Source organism: Plecotus auritus (genome assembly GCF_963455305.1).
Source record: "Plecotus auritus genome assembly, chromosome: 3".
NCBI classification, from domain to species: Eukaryota; Metazoa; Chordata; class Mammalia; order Chiroptera; family Vespertilionidae; genus Plecotus; species Plecotus auritus.
This window is the reverse complement of record NC_137772.1, coordinates 183257598-183277417: the sequence shown is the minus strand read 5'-3', so window position 1 is coordinate 183277417 and position 19820 is coordinate 183257598. Positions and strand designations below refer to the sequence as shown.

Here is a 19820-nt window from a genome sequence, read left to right as displayed (position 1 = left end):
ATTGTCCATAAGAAAAAGGCAAATTGATTTATCAGGAGAAGTAAATATTTTCCTGAAACAGGTCTGAATATAATTTCCCATTTGGATTGAGTGATGTAATGTTCCCTCAATAATCTTCATAAAAAGGCAATAGCCAACCTCATTCAGCTGTTTGATTTTTAAAAATAAGTATGGGAAAGTGATAATCTCATATTATATGGCTTAAAGTTTTAATCTTTTGGAAATTCGAGCTGGAATAATGAAATGGTGCTGGCTAAAACTACTTGTTGACACCCAACAATATCGGCTGCAACTATGAGATGAGATCCAGTGTGGGCTTGCAGTGAAGATGAATTTTCTAGAAGCAAAGGCGTGACACAGCTCAGTGCTACTTCTGTATCTTATATATAGTTATTGTTGCAGTGATGACATTGTAATAATTCACAGATCTCTCCTCTAAGAGTTCCATATCTTTGTCCTCTTGGTAACCAATTCCTAGCCAGTGCCTAGTACACAAAACATACCCAATAAATGTTCAGAGTTGAATAATATTGATGTAAAGAAAGCCTAGATCAGGAAAATACTGAAAGTATTACAGTGGAAGAACAGCTACTATAATCTACAACTCCTACTAACATTGGGGCAGGGACCACCACCGGAGAAGATTCAGAACATGGAACGTCCCATGGCACTGAAAGCTTTCAAAGCTATCTTTTTTTTTTCACAGAAGCACCTGCATTATCACAACATTTCGTATGCTCCAGGACTGGCCTATTCCATAAAGGCAGGAATATCTGCACTGGCTAAGTAGAATGCCATATTAGAATCATAATGCTTAAATTACCTGGGCTAGTGGGGATGTGCATTCAGGGAAGTATTCATATAATTCAAGGTAAAACTTCTCTATGGCAGCTTTTTAAAATTAACTGGCTTTGACGAAAACCATTCTAAAGTTATCACGTACTGCTGCCCTAGTAAAAAGTCTACTAAACACAACTGAAACTTTAATTACTGAGTCATTATGATGATTTATCATGGAATGTTTTTCAAGCATTTTCAGAGACAAACATGTTCTAAGTTCCATTTGTTCTCTCTCCCCCCACCCCCCGTTCCTAGTGATTTTTCTCTATCATCCAGATGGCACCCCACTGCCCCATTTTCTAATTTCTGCTATTATTTGTGCTTCGTTTTTCCCCTTCTTCCCTCATTTCCCCCCATTCCTATTCTCCCTTGCCTTTGATATTAGTAGGGCTTATTTTTTCATTCAATAGCAATTGAGGGAATTCTTTTCCTTCTGCTTTTACAAAACGATCAGTCACATCCTATATTCTGCAACCTTTGTTGTCTCTTGATTCTGCTCAGCTATATTTGACACATAACTTTTCTACACATCAATTTTCTACATCTGTTGTTCCAGACAACTGAAGGTGCCTCTGGTTAAAAGGGCGGGGTGGGGGGGGGCAATGCTAATAGGTCAAAGTATTATTTTATGATTATCCTTATTCTTACACAAACTTTTCTTTTTTCACTTAATTTTCAAAGTACAGTACAGAAATTATCATCAATTTCACTGTTCCTACATCAGGTCTTAAAAGATTCTGGAAAAAAGGTAAGTTGCAGACCAAAAAAAAAAAAAAGTAAAAAAAGGGCCTTAGTAGAAACTAAAAGTTCTACCATTTAGCATTAATGCATATAATATGCAGAAACTACATTCTTTTTAGGCAATAAGGATTTTTACCTAAAAGAAAGGTAATAAATATGCAATCAACTTAGAAAAGCTGAGGTTTTTCTTCCTTTCTCGATGTTTTCACTTTGTCTGATATCATCACTATAATTTTAGGAAAGCATTTAATAAATATAAAACCTTTATTAAGTCAACTATTTCTACTAATACAAAAGGCTTTAAGAGTATATATTCTTGTATGCCTCAAATTATATCTTCACTCTTACTTACATCAAAATAAGGTAATAAACTCTGAAAAATATCCAAATTCTCTTTTTGTATGGAATTTGGATAAAAGGACCCACTGCTACAATCACAGGGTAAATTGATGAAACAGAGCTAAAAATGTACCCTAAGCCCAGGCTCTGAATCTTTTTGCATATTTTAATATCAGGTTTTAAGGTGGTATTTGGGTCTGCTTCCTCGTTTGGAAGTGTTTGAGGTAGGGTGAAATGAAGGCAGGTGAAGATAATTATGATGAATGGAAGGAAAATAAAATTTTAAACTAGGCAACTCAGTTCATTTCTGCTGTCTCATAGTGCCCACCATCAGGTTCTTTAATTATGGAAAGATAGGTGATCTAGGATCAGGGCAAACATCTGATGCAGAAAATTCAGTGTAACCTAGAGAACACAATTCCTTTCTGTCATACAAGAGGGTATTGAAATGATTTCTGTTACAAATATTTTTTTTTGTATTTTTGTAATGGAATTTTACCAGTTAAGATAGCAAAGGCTCACATTTATTAAGCATCCAGCATGTGTCAGGTAGTGGTTAAGAACTTTATATGGATTGACATTTAATTGTCCCAACAACCCTATGAGTTAGATATGATTATCATCACCCTGTTTAACAGATGGGAAATAACCTTGAGTAATTTACTCAAGCTCACTTAGGTTCTACAACAGGGATTCAAATGCCAGACACCAGTTAGTACTTTAATTTCCATGCTACATTATCTCCCCACCAATATAGAAAGAGGACTATGCCACCCCCATTCAGGTAAAATCCCACCTTCTGTCAGATTTGTCTCTTTTGCAGTCCCCTGAAAATACATTCTGAAAGTATTTGAGCATCATCAGAAGACCCAGTACCTCTAAAGCATAGTTTTGACTTAAATTTTAGAATATTTTCCCTATTAATATCATTTGTAATTTTTGCTATGTCTAAAAATAAGCATATTTTTAAAAACATCTGAAATATGGTAAAAAAATAAGACAAAAAAAACTTCATGTTTTTTAAAAGAACATAACCAGTTAGTTGCAGTTCCACTGAAAGTATCTGATAATAAAAACAAATTTTAATTTTTCATTTAACAACACTAAAGAATGAGGTATATAAATGTTTTAATCACAGACTTTTACTGTATGCAATTAACTGTATTTCACAACTAGCATCTTACAAAAAAAGACAGTACCATTGTGCCTGTAAAAAGTACTGCAATTAAACAGAAAATTACATTATCACATGAAACCACCATATATCACAACTGTCAGGGTCTACAGTTTTTTTTCTTAAAATGCTATCATGATGTCTTTATGTGATATCTTATATCCAAGTTATGTTGTTAAGTTCATTGATATTGCAGAAGTCTCCTACAGGTGGCTATATATTAAGCAAATGGCTAAGAAAAAGCAGGAGACCTTAGGAGAATTTAAGTACTGTGTGGTTTCTAGGTTGGATTTTTAAATATAACATAAAACACTTCATTAGTTGTAAACAAAAATGCAAAATCTGTAGTCATAAAAATATTTTATTCATAACTTTACATAATAGTAAGTGGAGCTGTAAATATTTTTTTTATCTTGGGATACTGATAAATGCATAAACTGGCAGTTGTGTCTGAAAATAGGTCACTATGATTTTCTTAAGAATTGTTACATTTAATAAGAGGCCAATTAAACTGATTTAAGACTAGTTTTTTCTCCAGTTCTGTGCAACAGTTGCCATTTCTGTATTTATTAGATTCATACTTCTATAACCCTGGATAAAGTTTGGGGCGAGGAAACAGTGATAGAACTATTAAGTTAAAGCTTTTCCAAAATTGCAGCTTTTAAAATATGGAAATATGGCAGGTTTCTTTTCTCTTCTGCTTTTGTCAAATGCTTATAATTATTTGAATTTTAATATTTTATATAATACAGAAAATACCAGTGTTCAATGACAATAGCACTAAACTTGAATTATAAAGCTAAATAATCAATGTTTTATTGTTTACTAGTCTGAGAGTAAACATTACAACAAATGAATGTTTTGAAAGCAAAAAAAAAAAAAAAAAAAGGAGGTAAAACCAGAAACATAATTCAGGAAAAATAATTTAGTAAATGTGTCAAAAATATTGGCAACGGTTCATACAAATTCTTTATTTAATAACAGTTTTTCTATTTAACCACACCAAGTACCAGCAGGTGTATTAAGAGGATAGCCATTAAGAAAATCCTGTTGCAGCAATAGTTGATTAAGTTGATCTTTGACTTGTATACATATAACTATTTGTTTCACAATTCTCAAATAATACATATTTAGGCAGCTTGCACTATGTTATAAAATTTAACTTCGTTACATGCCAATAGTAGAGAATTCAAGAATTATGTGTTAGAATTCACTAAACTAAAAGTGAAAATAGACTTACCAATAACACTGCATAATGAATAATTCAACCACATTTTCATGGCACCTTTAACTGTGGAGACCAAAATGTTAAAGTCTGGAAATGTTTGGTAGGCATAGATTGCAATCAAATCTAACAAATTCTAACAAATTTCTATTTTATGTAAAATGCAAATTACGAATTGTGCATGAATGTTTGTCATGAAAATGTGGTACTTCTTGGCATAATCTGTGTATTTGCATGATATGACAGAACTAAGAAATTGGAGAAAATAAACTTTAATGGGATTCTCCATTCAACGATGAGGCTTCTCCTCTGGGTGAAGATGACCTGGACATTCCCCTCTCTGTGTTATCAGGGCTAGAGCCACTCTGATTGTGCTGATCTGCAGAAGCAGCACTAGATGCAGGCGGTGACTTTGTTTTCTCCTTAAAGTCTGTAATAATGACTGTCAGATCTCCAACGGTAACTTCCAAATGCTGAGCACTACTCCGATCCACATTTTTCAATCGTGGCCTAAACACACAAAAGATGATATAATTTTAAACTAGCTTTTCTACTAACTTTCTGTGCACATAATGAATAAATTAGGTATGAACAAAAAAATAAAAACATCTATGTTTAAAACTCTACTTTCATGTGTATCTAGCTACAAAAATATCATTAAGTGTTTCAAATCATTAAGTGTTTCAAATCATTAACATTACTCAAACCACTCACTCATGAATCTTCTTCGTGACAAAAAACTGTGACACTCTGGAAGCAACAGGCTCTTAATTGTGCTTTTATAGCTTTATCCTATTTTTGCAAATAGATTATAAATTTTTTTTAAAACAAATGTTTTAGAAGGGCAATGATATAGTTACATCACAGAGGAAGCTGGAACAGCTAAGGTTACATTATACGCTGGGCTGTTACTCCACTGATGTGCATGGTTAAGGGCATCAAGGATGTCTATTCTGCCTGAACCCATGACTATTTTGACTGATTAAAGCCCATGCAAATATCTGTGAATATTACTCCTGGCTTTATGAGTGAAAAAGAAATAGCTCAAATACAAATGTCTTTTAATCTAATGAAAAAAAAAAAAAAAACACACACATCCTCACATTTAAGCTTATATTTATGGCCTCTGTGTTTAATTTCTAGTATACCTTTCAAACTAAAAAAAACAAAACACAAAACCCACCAAAACCAATTTCATGATACTTTACAATAAAGGAGATGAAATCTTTTACTTCTACTTTGTATATATCATATTAAAAGAGATAAAATGGTTAATTTTATTATTTCAAAAGTACCATAAAATATCTTTTAAATTTACCTGGTTTTCTTATGACTGTTCTTTTTGCTAGTTGTTTCCTTTTCACTTTTTTCTTTTTCTACTTTATCTTTTTTCTCTTTCTTTGACTGTGTAGGGGGCACAAACTGCTGAGTAACCTGCTGCGCAACCAACTGGGAGACAGGTCGAGGTTTCCTGTGTGCATGTTAAAAAGAAAGTTTTTAAAATTATTATACCTTAAGAATACATATTCTTTATGAGAAAATAGCTCAAATTATGAGAAGAGATATATATTATGATTTTCAAGGATAAAAATTCCTCATATGCAAGGTAATTCAGATGTGCAATTTAACAATTAAATAACATTGTTTTTCCAATCCAACAAAAGTCCTATATAATAAAAGCCTAATGTGCTAAGTGTCTGGTCATCCATTCAACCAATCAAAGCGTAATATGGTAATGATATGCTAAGGCCGCACAACCTCTAGCTATGACATGCACTGACCACCAGGCGGCAGACGCTCTGACTGGTAGGTTAGCTTGCTGCTGGGGTCCGGCCTATCGGGACTGAGCGGGCCAGACATGCCCTGGAGCTTTCCCGTCCCTCCCCGGCCCCGATCATGCACCAGTGGGGTCCCTCAGCCTGGCCTGTGCCCTCTCACAATCCGGGACTCCTCGGGGGATGTCAGAGAGCCAGTTTCAGCCCAATCCCGCAGGCTAGGCCAAGGGACCACTGGTGCACAAATTCATGCACCGGGCCTCTAATAGAAATATAATAGCTAAAAGTTATAGCCCAAGATATATGGTCAAACCATTAGAATATAACTTAAATAAATCAATATGAAATTATTAAAAATATGTATCAAACTGAATGCTCATAGGGAAGCACAGATAAAAATACACATAAATTTTAAAAATTTAAACTTGAAAGTTTACACTGAAATAACGTTTAAATTTATCCTTCCTCTCTCAGAGAAGGAAATATCTAACCATCTGTGACTATGACTATTTGTTTTTTCCTTTAAAATCTTTCATTTATTCATTTAATAAATATTTGAGTGTTGAAATTTCTCAGTCATTATTGCTCAATTCCTTGGGGTGCCTTATGTATCTAGCCACAAGCTCACCATGCTTTTTTGACCTTGGAGATCTGCCCAGTCTTTTGACACAGGCCTCCTCACTCACTTATTCATTAAAAAAACATTTATTGAGAACTACTGTAGGAACTGCACAGAGATATCTGAAATGTTGTTTGGCTTTAATCTTTGGTGCCAGTACAAGCTATCACTCTATAGGCCCAGATCAAGGATCCCTCCAGCTTTATGGTAGAACGTGGGTAACTAAAGTCAAGATTTAAAGTAGTCTCTAAGTTCTTAAAATGAGAGAGAAAAAGAGACTGAGAAAGGGAAAAGGGAAGGAAGGAAAAAGTTACGGAGGATAAGATAATATTTCAACAGATGGTCTATAAACAAAAGATTAATTTTATTGTCTGGAAAATCCTGACCATATTTTGGTCAGTAGAGTTACTAAAAATAAATAAATAAATGAATGAATGAATAAATAAATAAATCCTTTTTTTGTTTGTTTCTTTAGACAAGCAAGACAAAATAGAAACCAATGAGAAAATACTGCATAACCTACAATTCAAAGCTGCACAGAGGAATCCTTTGAAGGGGGAAACAGGAAACAGTATGTAAAACAGATTTCTGCAGATGGGAAATTAATTTTGTTTAGAGCCTAAAGAGTCTGAAGTACAGGAAGGATATCCAGGAAAGATGACCAATACACAAGTAGGGTTGACATATAAATCACGGTTAGTGATGTAGATTAAGAGTTACACAAATTAAAGTGACACTGAAAACATGGCAAGTGATGGCTGAGCTTACTCAAGAAATGAACTTTTAAAAAAAAGGGGTTAAAGGAATGGTTCTCAAATTTACATACAACGGGATCACCTGGAAGACTTAGCCTCACTCCCAGGGTTTCTGATTCAATAGGCCTGAGGTAGTGTCCAATAATTTGCATTTCTAACTAGTTTCCAAGCTAAGCTGATGCCTCTGGTCTGGCCACCACACTTTGTGAAAAAGCTTGAAGAAATGTAATATACACTGAGCAGCCAGATTATGATCTCTGAACGCATAATAATCTGGCCACTCAGTGTACTTCTCTTGAGTACCTCATTTATTTGATATCAAAGATACTATAAATCATGCACCTGATCAGTTTTCCCTTTGCACTGGCTGATAGAAAGCTCAGGGCAAATAGGTGGTTGATCTCCAGCAAAAGTCTAGAATACTTTTGGTACCCATTTGAGATACAAATACACTGAGTGGCCAGATTATTATGCGTTCAGAGATCATAATCTGGCTACTCAGTGTATTAGTACTACTGGAGCATGAAGTTTGAGATGAAAAGCAGGGAGTAGCAGAGAAATAAAAAGAGCAAGGCTGAATGGTCAGGAAGGAACCCAATAATGAAAACCCAAGAAGTCTGATTTACCCTTAATAGATGGGAGAGCATTGAAGAAATTCAGATCTGAATTTTACAAAGATTACTGGCAGCAGTCTTAAGAGGAAAGGTACAAGAGAGGCAGGGAAACTGTTAAGAAGCTATTTTAATGGATCAGGCAAAATTAAAAGGGGCTTGAACTAAGGAAGCAGCAGTGGAGTTATTTAAGACAGACTGAAGAAGCATGGTCAAGGGGAGACGATGACTAGCCAGATGTGCTTTTCTCACTGCTCAACCAACGAACATTCCTTTAGCAAAACATAGAGAAACCCTTGCTCTCCTGTAGCCAACTTTCTGTGGGTGGCATAAAAAAAGAAAAAACAGTCTCTGATGCTAATAAATGCTATAAAAAAATAAAGTAAGGATCATCGGGAGTGTTAGGGAAGGAGATGCAGTTTTAATTTTGTCTTGTTTCTGCTTCTAAAATAAACTCCACAAGTAAAGTGATGGTATTACATGCCACTGTATAACTAGTACCCAGCACAGTACTGAAAAAATACTAGATACTTAATACTAGCATTTGTGCCCGGCCGATGTGGCCCAGTGGTTGACCATCAACTCATGAACCAAGAGGGCTAGGTTTGATTCCTGGTCAGGGCACATACCCAAGTTGTGGGCTCGATCCCCAGTAGGGGGTGAGCAGGAGGCAGCTGATTAATGTTTCTCTCTCATTATGTTTCTCTCTATCCCTTTCCCTTCCTCTCTCTCTAAAAAAAATCAATAAAAGCATATAAAAATATTTTTTGAAGACTGAGTGAATAATAAAATCAGGTTTAATGAGGAAGGAAGATATTTTTTTAAGAAAAGTAGTACAGTAATATCTAAGCTTAGTCACTGTTCAGGATAGCTACACAGAAGTAACCAAATAATGAAAAAGAGCAGCAAGAATTAATTTCTCTTTTAATAATGCTGGAATATAGAAAGAGAAAGCTAAAAGGTGTGTAGAGTTGAGAAAAGATTTGTTTAGACTAGTGCCTAGTGAATAGTGAATAACCTAAAATTCAAAATCACCCCAAGATATAAAATGCAACTGAGGTGTAGTAATCATTTGGTCTCCAAGTTATTAAGGATCTCAGAATCTATTTCTTCCATAACAAATGAAGGTTTGACAACTTCCTTTCTTACATTTTGTAATGTTGCTCCCTTCTGCATCCCAAAATTTAATGCAAAATAAATTTCCAAAATGGTTAATGAATAAAATTGAATTACAATAAAATTGCAAACATTCATACAAATTTACATTCATTTGAACCTAGTACAAAATCCTGAAGTTTCAAGCAATCAATAAATTGATGTTAGTTATTCAGGAGCCATTAATACTAACTTAAAATATGTAATTTATTTATATTCTGTTTACTTAGTACTGCCTTTAAGTAAAGTTGATTATTTTTCTAGGTGTTTTGGATTCATTAATGACCTCAATACCCCAAAGCAGTTTTTTTCTGTAAGATCTAAATATCTCATTCATGGATATTCTACATCATAAAGATTGTCAGGAATATAACTATTGTGCTGTGGTTAAGTAAAAAATGTTTTTATAACATGATCAATCATTCCCCCTTCCCTCCAGCATGTCTCCAAGTGGGTACCCAACTATTCTGTGACACCGTTCCTCAACATTCTCACTCCCACTTCTGTGAGAAAGGGGTAATCCTAATTCCCCAACTTCATGAATCTTACAATACAACTGCTGCTTTTCATATTTAACAAGTTTTATGTCTCCAGAATCTTTCTAGGATCATTTTTCCCTTTTATATGGCCCATATAAAACATGAGTCCATTAGTGTGAAAATAAAAGCACATTAGTAGAGAAGGATTTGTTTCATTAAGCCAGGAGGTTGAATTAAATAAATTCTTTCTCTTTTTTTTTTTTTAATATATTTTTATTGATTTTTTACAGAGAGGAAGGAAGAGGGATAGATAGTCAGAAACATCGATGAGAGAGAAACATCAATCAGTTGCCTCTTGCACACCTCCCACTGGGGATGTGCCCGCAACCAAGTTACATGCCCTTGACCAGAATCGAACCTGGGACCTTTCAGTCCGCAGGCTGATGCTCTATCCACTGAGCCAAACCGGTTTTGGCTTCTTTCTCTTTTAAAAACACCTTTATTGATTGATTTTAGAGAAGAAGGAAGGGAGGGGGAGAGAGGAAGGTGTGGAGGGAAAGAGGGAGGGGAAACATCGATTTGTTGTTCCACTTATTCAGGCACCCATTGGTTGATTCTTATCTGTGCCCTGAATGGGGATCGAACTTCCAACCTTGGAATATCGAGATGATGCTTTAACCAACTGAGCTATCCAGCTAGGGCACTAATTTATCTTCTAAACGAGTTATGAAACTAGAATTATTCTAAGTGTTAAATTCTCAGTGGTAAGAAAAAAATAATAAAGGTATACTCTCCTACAAGGCAAAACCAACCCAGAAAGAACAATTTTTTAAACTGCTCAGGTAAGAGACTGGAATCAGGAAACAAGCTAGAGGACTACCACGTCAAACTAGAAATGAAGTAATAGTAATAAGGATCTACCAGGGGTCCTCAAACTTTTTAAACAGGGGGCCAGTTCACTGTCCCTCAGACTGTTGGAGGGCCAGACTATAGTTAAAAAAAAAACTATGAACAAATTCCTATGTGCACTGCGGGCCCGGGACAAGTCGACTGCTAAGCAGGACAGGCAGCGGCACCCGGTGGGCCAGATAAATGTCCTCGGTGGGCCGCATGTGGCCCACGGGCCGTAGTTTGAGGACCCCTGAATGGCGTAGTCAGGGGAATGGAATTGAAGCAGTGAATCTGTTGACGTTTCAGAAGGATAATACAACCAGATATGTGCTGAATAAGAGGAATAAAGAACAACACCCCCTTCCCAATAGGAGTAAAACTGACAGAAACACCCAATTAGGAAGCACAGTGCTATGGACAGAATGTTTGTGTCCCTTCTCCCCAAATTCACATGTTGAAATCCTATCCCCCAAGGTGATAGAATTATACTGGTAGGTGGAGCCTTTGGGAGATGATTAAGTCATGCAGGTAGAGCCCTCATGAATGGCATTAATGCTCTTATAAAAGAGGCCACAGAGAGAGATCCTTTGCCCCTTCTACCATGTGAGAACACAGTGAGAAATTGGCTGTCAAAGAGAAGTGTGTCCTCATTAGACACTGAATCTGCCAGTGGCATGATCTTGAACTTCCCAGTCTCAAGAACTGTGAAAAATAAATGTTTGTTGTTTATGTCCCACACAGTCTATGGTATTGTTGTTAGAGCAGCTCAAACGGACTAAGACCCATAGTTGCAGGAAGCCAAGAACAGGACTATTCTAAACAAAAGGAACTGATGAACTTGGTGTTGGACATGTTGGCTTTTTAGATTTTATAAAATATAAGCAAAGCTGTCCTTAGGGCAAGTGGAAATGTGAGACTAGTTGTCTGATAAGTAACCATGTAATTTCTGTACCTAGTGTTGTTTGTTATTGATTTTATTTTTTAATCACCAACAAATTTTCTATAGTGGTTCTCTTTTTCCTTAAGAAAAAGGTTTATTTCTGTTCTTGAGTAATTGTATTTCTTACTCTCTCTTTTTATCCTAGAGTTTACTACATACACTGAGTGGCCAGATTATTATGATCTCTAATCTGGCGTGTGTGTGTGTGTGTGTGTGTGTGTGTGTGTGTGTGTGTGTGTGTATTAAGGCGGAGGGGACATGGGTGGTTGGCCGGCCTGCCTGCCTGCTGGTCAAACTCCTGGTCGAGGGGACAATTTGCATATTAGCCTTTTATTATATAGGATATACACTGAGTGGCCAGATTATTATGCATTCAGAGATCATAATAATCTGGCCACTCAGTGTATATACTATTCTATTCTTTTATTATTTTAATGGTAGTTGATTTTCACTTAAAGATTATACATTTGGGAGAAACCAAGATGGCGGCATAGGTAAGCACCTAAACTGCTGCCTCGCACAACAATTTCAAAACTACAACTAAAAGACAGAACGTCTATCACCCAGAACCACGGGAAAGCTGGCTGAGTGGAAGTTCTACAACTAGAAGGAAAGAGCAAACAGCATTGAGGGGTTCACAAGCGCTGAAAAGCTGAGGTACAGAGACGCGCGAATCGGGCTGGCAACGGGTGACTGAAAGCGCTGCTGTTTTCAACCCGAAGGGACATAAGCTCCCAATTACTCCGAACTCCAGTTTCTGGGGAGACACGGGGGACCCAAACTCCTACGGGGAGAAGCTGGACTGTCTGCCGTGGGGTCGGAAAGTGAGGGAGGCTTGCTTGCAGGGCTGCATGCAGGAACAATTGTTTATTGTGCTGGGGCGCGGGACGCGGGGACACGGTAGGAGACGCAGAGCTGCAGAGCCGGCTTACTGGCAGCCATCGCTGTTTGCCACGCCCTAGCCTAGTCACGCCCTGAGACCCCGCCCTGCACAATCTACGAACCCACCCAAGCTCCAAGCAGCGGCTTTAGCATATGAATGGTCTGCCCTATTGCAGCTTAACCTAGCAAACTTGCAGCCCGGGTCAGACAGCTCCAAAACCTCCAAACTCCAAGCAAAGAGGAGAAAACTGTAGTTCTTGCTGTAGCGCCTGCTGGGTAGCCTCAGACAGTAGCTGACCTGCACCCCATTGGAGATCCAAAAGCCAGAGTACCTAGTGGTCAGTGTGAGACACCAGATTTCAACTCCTCACATCCATAAGTGATACATTCAAGAGGCAGACTCAGTGAGCACCAAAGCCCCACTGAAACAAGTCCTGCACCATAAGCGTGTCTCCAGCGCAGCAGTTCTTCCATTATAGACACAGCGGGTCCTCACAGCCAATTGGCCTGGAGGTCGATTCCTCCCAGTGTACAAACAGCAATCAAGGCTTAACTACACCAAGACTTTGCACTCAGCCCACAAAGGAGTGTACCAAAGGCGTCCACCTCAGGTGATTGGGGAGGCTGAGCTACTGGCCCCTATAGGTCACCTACCACACAAAGGCACTCCATCAACATAAGGAAGCAGCAAAATGCGGAGACAAAGAAACATGTCACGAATGAGAGAAATGGAGGAAAGCAAACTAATGGACGACATAGAGTTCAGAACCACATTTATAAGGTTACTCAAGAATCTTCTAAAAACCGCCGAGAAACTTGATGAGACCTCTGAGGAGCTTAGTGAGACCTTCAAGGACCTTAATGAGAATGCCAAAAAAATGGAAAAGGACCAGTCAGAAATTAAGCATACACTGTCTGAAATAAAGAATATAGAGAAACTCAACTGTAGATCAACGTACCCCAAGAATCAAACCAAAGATCTGAAATATGAGGAAACAAAAAACACCCAACCAGAAAAACAAAAAGAAAAAATCCAAAAATATGAAGATAGTGTAAGGAGCCTCTGGGACAACTTTAAGCGTACCAACATCCGAATTTTTGGGGTGCCAGAAGAAGAGAAAGAGCAAAATATTGAAAACCTATTAGAAGAAATAATGACAGAAAACTTTCCCTACCTGGTGAAAGAAATAGACTTACAAGTTCAGGAAGCACACAGAACCCCATACAAGAGGAATCCAAAGAGGACCACACCAAGACACCTCATAATTAAAATGCCAAGGGCAAAAGACAAAGAGAGAATCTTGAAAGCAGCAAGAGAAAAACTGTTAGTTACCTACAAGGGAGCACCCATACGACTGTCAGCTGATTTCTCGGCAGAAACTATGCAGGCCAGAAGGGAGTGGCAACAAATATTCAAAGTGATGAACAGCAAGAACCTACAACCAAGATTACTTTACCCAGCAAAGCTATCATTCAGAGTTGAAGGTCAGATAAAGAGCTTCACAGACAAGAAAAAGCTAAAGGAGTTCATTACCACCAAACCAGGATTACATGAAATGCTGAAGGGTGTTCTTTAAGAAGAGGAAGAAGAAGAAAAAGGTAAAGATAAAAATTATGAACAACAAAATGACATCAAATACATACCTACCAACAAGTGAATCTAAAAATCAAGTGAATAAAAAATCTGAAGAACAGAATGGACTGGTGAATATAATAGAATCAGGGACATAGAAAGGGAGTGGACTGACAATTCTCAGGGGGGAGGGGGTGTGAGGGGTGCGGGAAGAGACTGGACAAAAAGCTTACACCTATGGATGAAGACAGTGGCGGGGGGTAAGGGCATGGGGTGGGGTGGGGAATCAGGTGGAGGGGAGCTAGGGGGGAAAAAAGAGGAACACCTGTAATAATCTGAACAATAAAGATTTATTTTAAAAAAAAGATTATACATTTGCTCTTCTGTTCTAGGATTATTTGCTCTGTTTCAAATTTGGGAGAAAAGCACAATATATAAATATACATGTATGCATATAGCCTAACTATTGAAATAAAGTTTTTTTGCTGATCTCTAGGGGCTAAATGAGCTCTAAAGATTCTTCACTGAAGACAGAGGGAACATAGCTTATTATGATCTTCTTTTCCTATCATAAAGTGATTCATCTTCACCGTGCCCTCCTATCTCCAGGGAGCTTAACAAGGTCTAACTTTGATCCCTTTTCTATTTAATGAGAAAAATAAGGAGGATAGTATGGAATTTTAGAGGTGGAAGAAAGTTTACTCAGGAAATAAGGGGCAGGATATATCATTTATAAGATATGCCTTTTTGTGTTCAGGGTTTTATTATTCGGGGTTTTAACAATACATCTGTAATACCAAAGGTTCTGTGATAAGAACAAAAAGGTCATCTAATTAGTAAAATAAGTGCTGTCCAGCCATATCCCAAATGCACTCTATTATCTTCTTACATATGTCATGATTAGGCTGTAACTTGTGAAATACTGTATTCAAAAATTTTGGAGTCCCTATGTATCTATTTATCCATCATAAATGCCCAAATAGACAGTGTTTGGCAAGAGTGATAATTTACTGTAACATAAAAAAAGGAAACATTTCAACAACCGTTTAATGGATACCTACTATTCATCAAAACAAAATATTTTAGAAGCTGTTAAACCTTCCATGTGAGTAGGAGGCTTAATATATACCATTTCTAATTATGCGTTTGCCCTTTACCTTCACCACCCTCCAATACAATATGCTTTAAATATAAGAAAAATGCTTTAAGCTTGATCAATCTCATTACAAATTAGCTTAGTCAAATTGAACATACAAAAAGAAAAAAACAAGACATAAAACAATTACTGGTTCTTTTCTAAAAGAGGCGGCATTACTCAAGAGCTCCAAAAAAAGCCATCTGGTTCATGACACTAAAATACATGGTAATTTGAAGCAATATAATAAATCTCAATGAGTAAAATGGCTGAACTAAACCCAAATCTGAGTTTGTTGACAAAGTCCAAAAATCTAACCAAGAAAGACTGTATAAGCACCCACCCCAGTGACAAATTTATTACACACTTAATACTTGTCAAGGACTAGGTGGGGTGCTGGAGATTGACCCTATAACAAAACACACTTAGTCTGTGACCTCATTGTTTACTTAGCAGATGAGAAAGACACTACACAAAAGGAAATAAAAGTAAATTTTGTCAAAAGCACTAAGAAGAAAATGATGTCCTGTGATAGAGCAGTCAGGGGACTTATTATAGACAGGGTAGAAAGAACTTTATTTAGTTCATGTCTAAACCATCAGTACATCAGGAAAAATAGCCATTACCATGGACCCCTTTTTAAAATATGTCATTTTATGAATAATTTACAGATGAAATAAAGGAACAATGAATATTAAAAATTTTAGTAACATAGTAAGTTCAAATTTTTATTGCCTAATAATGTGATTTTAAAGGTATATAGACCTAAAAGACACAAAGTTTTTATTAATGTAGCTAACTTATCAGTTATTATGTCTAATCCCAGGAACATATCTATCTTGTAAACACTGGTTTCCTGAATTCATATACATCGCTGACAGATTTTGGCTTATCTTTTTTTTAAAACAAACAAATATTTTTATTGATTTTAGAGAGGAAGGGACAGGGAGAGAGAGACAGAAACATCAACAATGAGAGAGAATCATTGATTGGCTGCCTCCTGCACACCCCCTATTGGGGATCAAGCCCGCAACCCAGGCATGTGCCCTTGACTGGAATCAAACCCAGGACTCTTCAGTCCGTAGACTGGTGCTGACTAAGCCAAATCGGCTAGGGCGATTTTGGCTTATCTTTATATCCACTTCTTACCCTTCCATTGTCAAAACATTTTACTTTGAAAACCTTGGTGGCTCATCATTTTTTGAAAAGAGGAGAGCAATTTTCTTTGCTCCAAAATTACGAGACATTTTCATTTTTAGACCAGTATACATATATATCCTCCAGTATTCATCCACTTATGAATCATATCAAGTAAATTTTGGTGTCAAATATCATAGAAGATAAAAGAATACCATCACGTCAATGCAAAACAAGATGGTTGAGGTTCACTGTTACAAAATGCTGTATGATAAAATCCTTCCTGTGGTGAGAAACCATATTTCTTTTTTGTCCTTAAACATATATTGTTAATGTAATGACTCCTAGACAGTGGTCAGCAAACTGCAGCTAGCGAGCCACGTGTGGTTTGCCCCTCTGTTGACTAATGAGTTTGCCGACCACTGTCCTAGGATATTGTCATTTGAAGACCTGGTCAGAGAGCTCTAGCACCATGCAGTCTACAAAGGATTAACAAACATAGAGGGATGAAAACGACTCCATGTCAAGTCCCTGGATTTCTCCTCCCCAGGCCCTCAGAAGAGCATTCTCTAGTTTGGCCTGCTCAATGACTCTTCTCCTCCCAGGCTTTCTGAGGTAGATCTTACTTGACAGATGGAGACTCAGAAGGGAAAAAATTGAAAGAAATTGCCAGAAGAGGTTTTATTTGTGGGATTAGAGAGGTTTTGAGGAATAGCTTGGGAACAAAACTGTTATATGAGGGCAGAGGTAGAAAAGGGAAAATAAATGACTAAAAAATTCTTCTAGGGCTATGTGTCTTTTTTCACAGTGTTTGAGAATTACAAATAAAGGATTTGCTACTTTATTTTGAAATTGTAAAAAAAAAGAATAAATTAGCTTTTGTGGTCTTCCTTCTGTGGATAATATTTTGTGCAAAAACCACATTTATATAATGTGTTAATTTTTTAAATGATTAAAATATTTTAAGAAGAAATGTGCATCTAATTATTTGTGGAGCCCTTAAAGTACCTCTGCAGAATTGTGGTCTTTCACACTGCTCTGTAATGCTATTGATCCTTGCATGGCTGTGTCCTGTCTCCCTACCAACTAGATTACATAATACCTACATGGGAAAAGATCACATCTTACCTACTGTAGCCCCAGCATCAAGTACAGTAGATCTTACATGTATCAGATGCTCAATAAACATGTCTTGATATTAACAATTATTATAAATACAATTTAAATATAATGTATAAAAACAATTATTAATCAACTGTGTGAACACTGATTTGAATAGGTGCCAACTTCCAAGGACTCATTTTCTTTTATTTTTTTAATTTACCTTTTTAAAAAAATTATCTTGATTGTTGAAAGTGTTACAGATGTTCCTTTTTTTCCCCCAATGACCTCCCTGCACCTTGTACCCATCCCCTTCCCATGACTTCACCACACTATTGTCTGTGTCCATGGGTTATGTATGTATGCATCTAAGTTCTTTGGTTAATTTATTCTCACCCTCCCCCCTTGAAAAAATTTCTGATGCCATCTTGCTTTTGAGTCATTTACTTCTTCTCCAGAAATACAGAATGAAGAGTTTAATGTACGTCTCCTTGCTATAAAATTTTATTATTAAATCAAAGGATTAAAAGTCCTTTATAAGTGGTTTTCCCCACCTCTAAATAATGGAATCATCTACCAGCACTATTTGACTTATCAGAAAAATTCAAATATTACCTATAGTAAGGATATTCAAATGTTTTTGTTATTGTTTTGCAGAATCACCATGCTAATAAAATTTTTTAAGGACTCTCAATAGATAAAACTGCAAAAACTTATACATCTATGAAGTTGATGTAGAGACCCCTTAGCCCCCATGTGCTCAGTGTTCATGCTCAAATCACCCAGTTATCCCTGACATGTGGTTGTGATGACTACCATGTGAAAACCACTGATCCAACGTATTCACACCATGCCAATTAAATTTATACCTAAGGTTCAATGTATTCTTTCTGCTTGTCACTTGCCTAAGTGTGATTATAGAATGTATGGAACAATATCCCTCACCATTTCAAGAATCTATGCAGAGTATTTTGAAGAATCTGCAAGGTTTCCATATATTTAATTTTCAATATCATACACTTCTGCAGAAGCCCAGAACACAATTTCCCCTAAACTCCAGGAAGACAGCAGCAGGAGAGACTTGATTCCTTGGCAACTACTACGATAGTCCTTGGTAAGTACAGACAAAATAGATGACTACAACTGCTATAAAAACTAGGTTAGAGTGTTCAGCAATTAAGTCTCTGAAAAATCCCTCAAATCATTAAGCAACATCACAGTTCACTTAACTTCAAAGACCAAGGACATGCTCTAGAACAGGGGTGAGGAACCTTCTTTCTGCCAAGGGCCATTTGAATATTTACAACATCATTTGAGGGCCATACAAATTTATCAACTTAAAAATTAGCCTGCTATATTTGGTCAAATATTTAATTAACTCACCCCTACTGTCTTGGCAGGACCAGACAAAATGATTTTGCAGGCCTTATACGGCCCGCAGGCAAGACATTCCCCACTTCTGCTCTAGAGCTACATTCCGGTAGGTCATCTTCAACTTTTCCTTCATCTTAGCCAAATAAACATCAATTCCTTTCAATTTTTCTTCCATATTATTTATCAGTCCCATGAACAACACTATAGTCTAACGCCAGTGATCGGCAAACTGCAGCTCGCGAGCCGCGGTTTGCCGCTCTGTTGACTAATGAGTTTGCCGACCACTGGATAGGGGCTTAATCACAAGGAACAACAGCAGCCTGTAATTATTGGAATCGAGAGTCTAGGTCAGTGGTTGGCAAACTCATTAGTCAACAGAGCCGCAGTTTGCCGACCACCTGCCTAACCCAACAGCAGCTCCCTACACTACCTACTTGACTCCTTCCCTTCTCCCTTCCAATCCAAGATTACTCTTCCCTGCTTATTTATTAAACACTCACTATGTTCAAATCACTGTTCCAAGCATGGGTATAGAGCACTGAAGAAAGCTTACTTTTATTACATGTCATATTATCATGGGATGACCTTGATTCCTATTTCACAGAGAAAATAGAAGCTACTGGATTAAAATTTCCACAAGTTCCAATCTGTGCCCATACACTCTTAACTTCCCTATCCATATTCCTATTTAAGAATACGCCTCCACCACCCCGCTGCCATGGCTCAGTGGTTGGGTGTCGACCCATGAACCAGGAGATCATGATTCGATTCCCAATTTGGGCACATGCCCGGGTTGTGGGCTCAATTCCTAGTGGGCGGCATGCAGGAGACAGCCAATCAATGATTCTCTCTCATCACTGATATTTCTACTCTCTGTCCTCCCTTCCTCTCTGAAATCAATAAAAATATATTTTTTTAAAAATGCCTCCACCTGCCCACTGGACACCACTCTAGGACACCACTGTTATCTAGGACACCACTCCTGCTACTGATCTCCTTTCTCCTCTGCTCCAACAATTTTTATTTTCTTCTCTAATAGGTTATTCCTATTAGATACAAATACATTATAATAGT

At 37.1% G+C, this 19820-nt stretch overlaps 1 protein-coding gene across 3 annotated transcripts in view; it reads right to left on the bottom strand.

Annotated features, from left to right (window-relative positions):
* Window positions 1–2984: 2984 nt before the first annotated feature.
* The window catches only part of YAF2 (YY1 associated factor 2), a gene marked incomplete at its 3' end in the record, with an annotated part of 103440 nt that continues 86604 nt past the window's right edge, over window positions 2985–19820 (bottom strand). For all 3 annotated transcript variants that reach the window (XM_080658953.1, XM_080658955.1, XM_080658954.1), the window contains 2 exons: window positions 5638–5790; window positions 2985–4829 (listed from right to left, as the gene is read on the bottom strand). In XM_080658953.1, coding sequence (XP_080515079.1) covers window positions 4592–4829; window positions 5638–5790 — 391 coding nt within the window. The remainder of the gene's footprint in view (window positions 4830–5637; window positions 5791–19820) is intronic.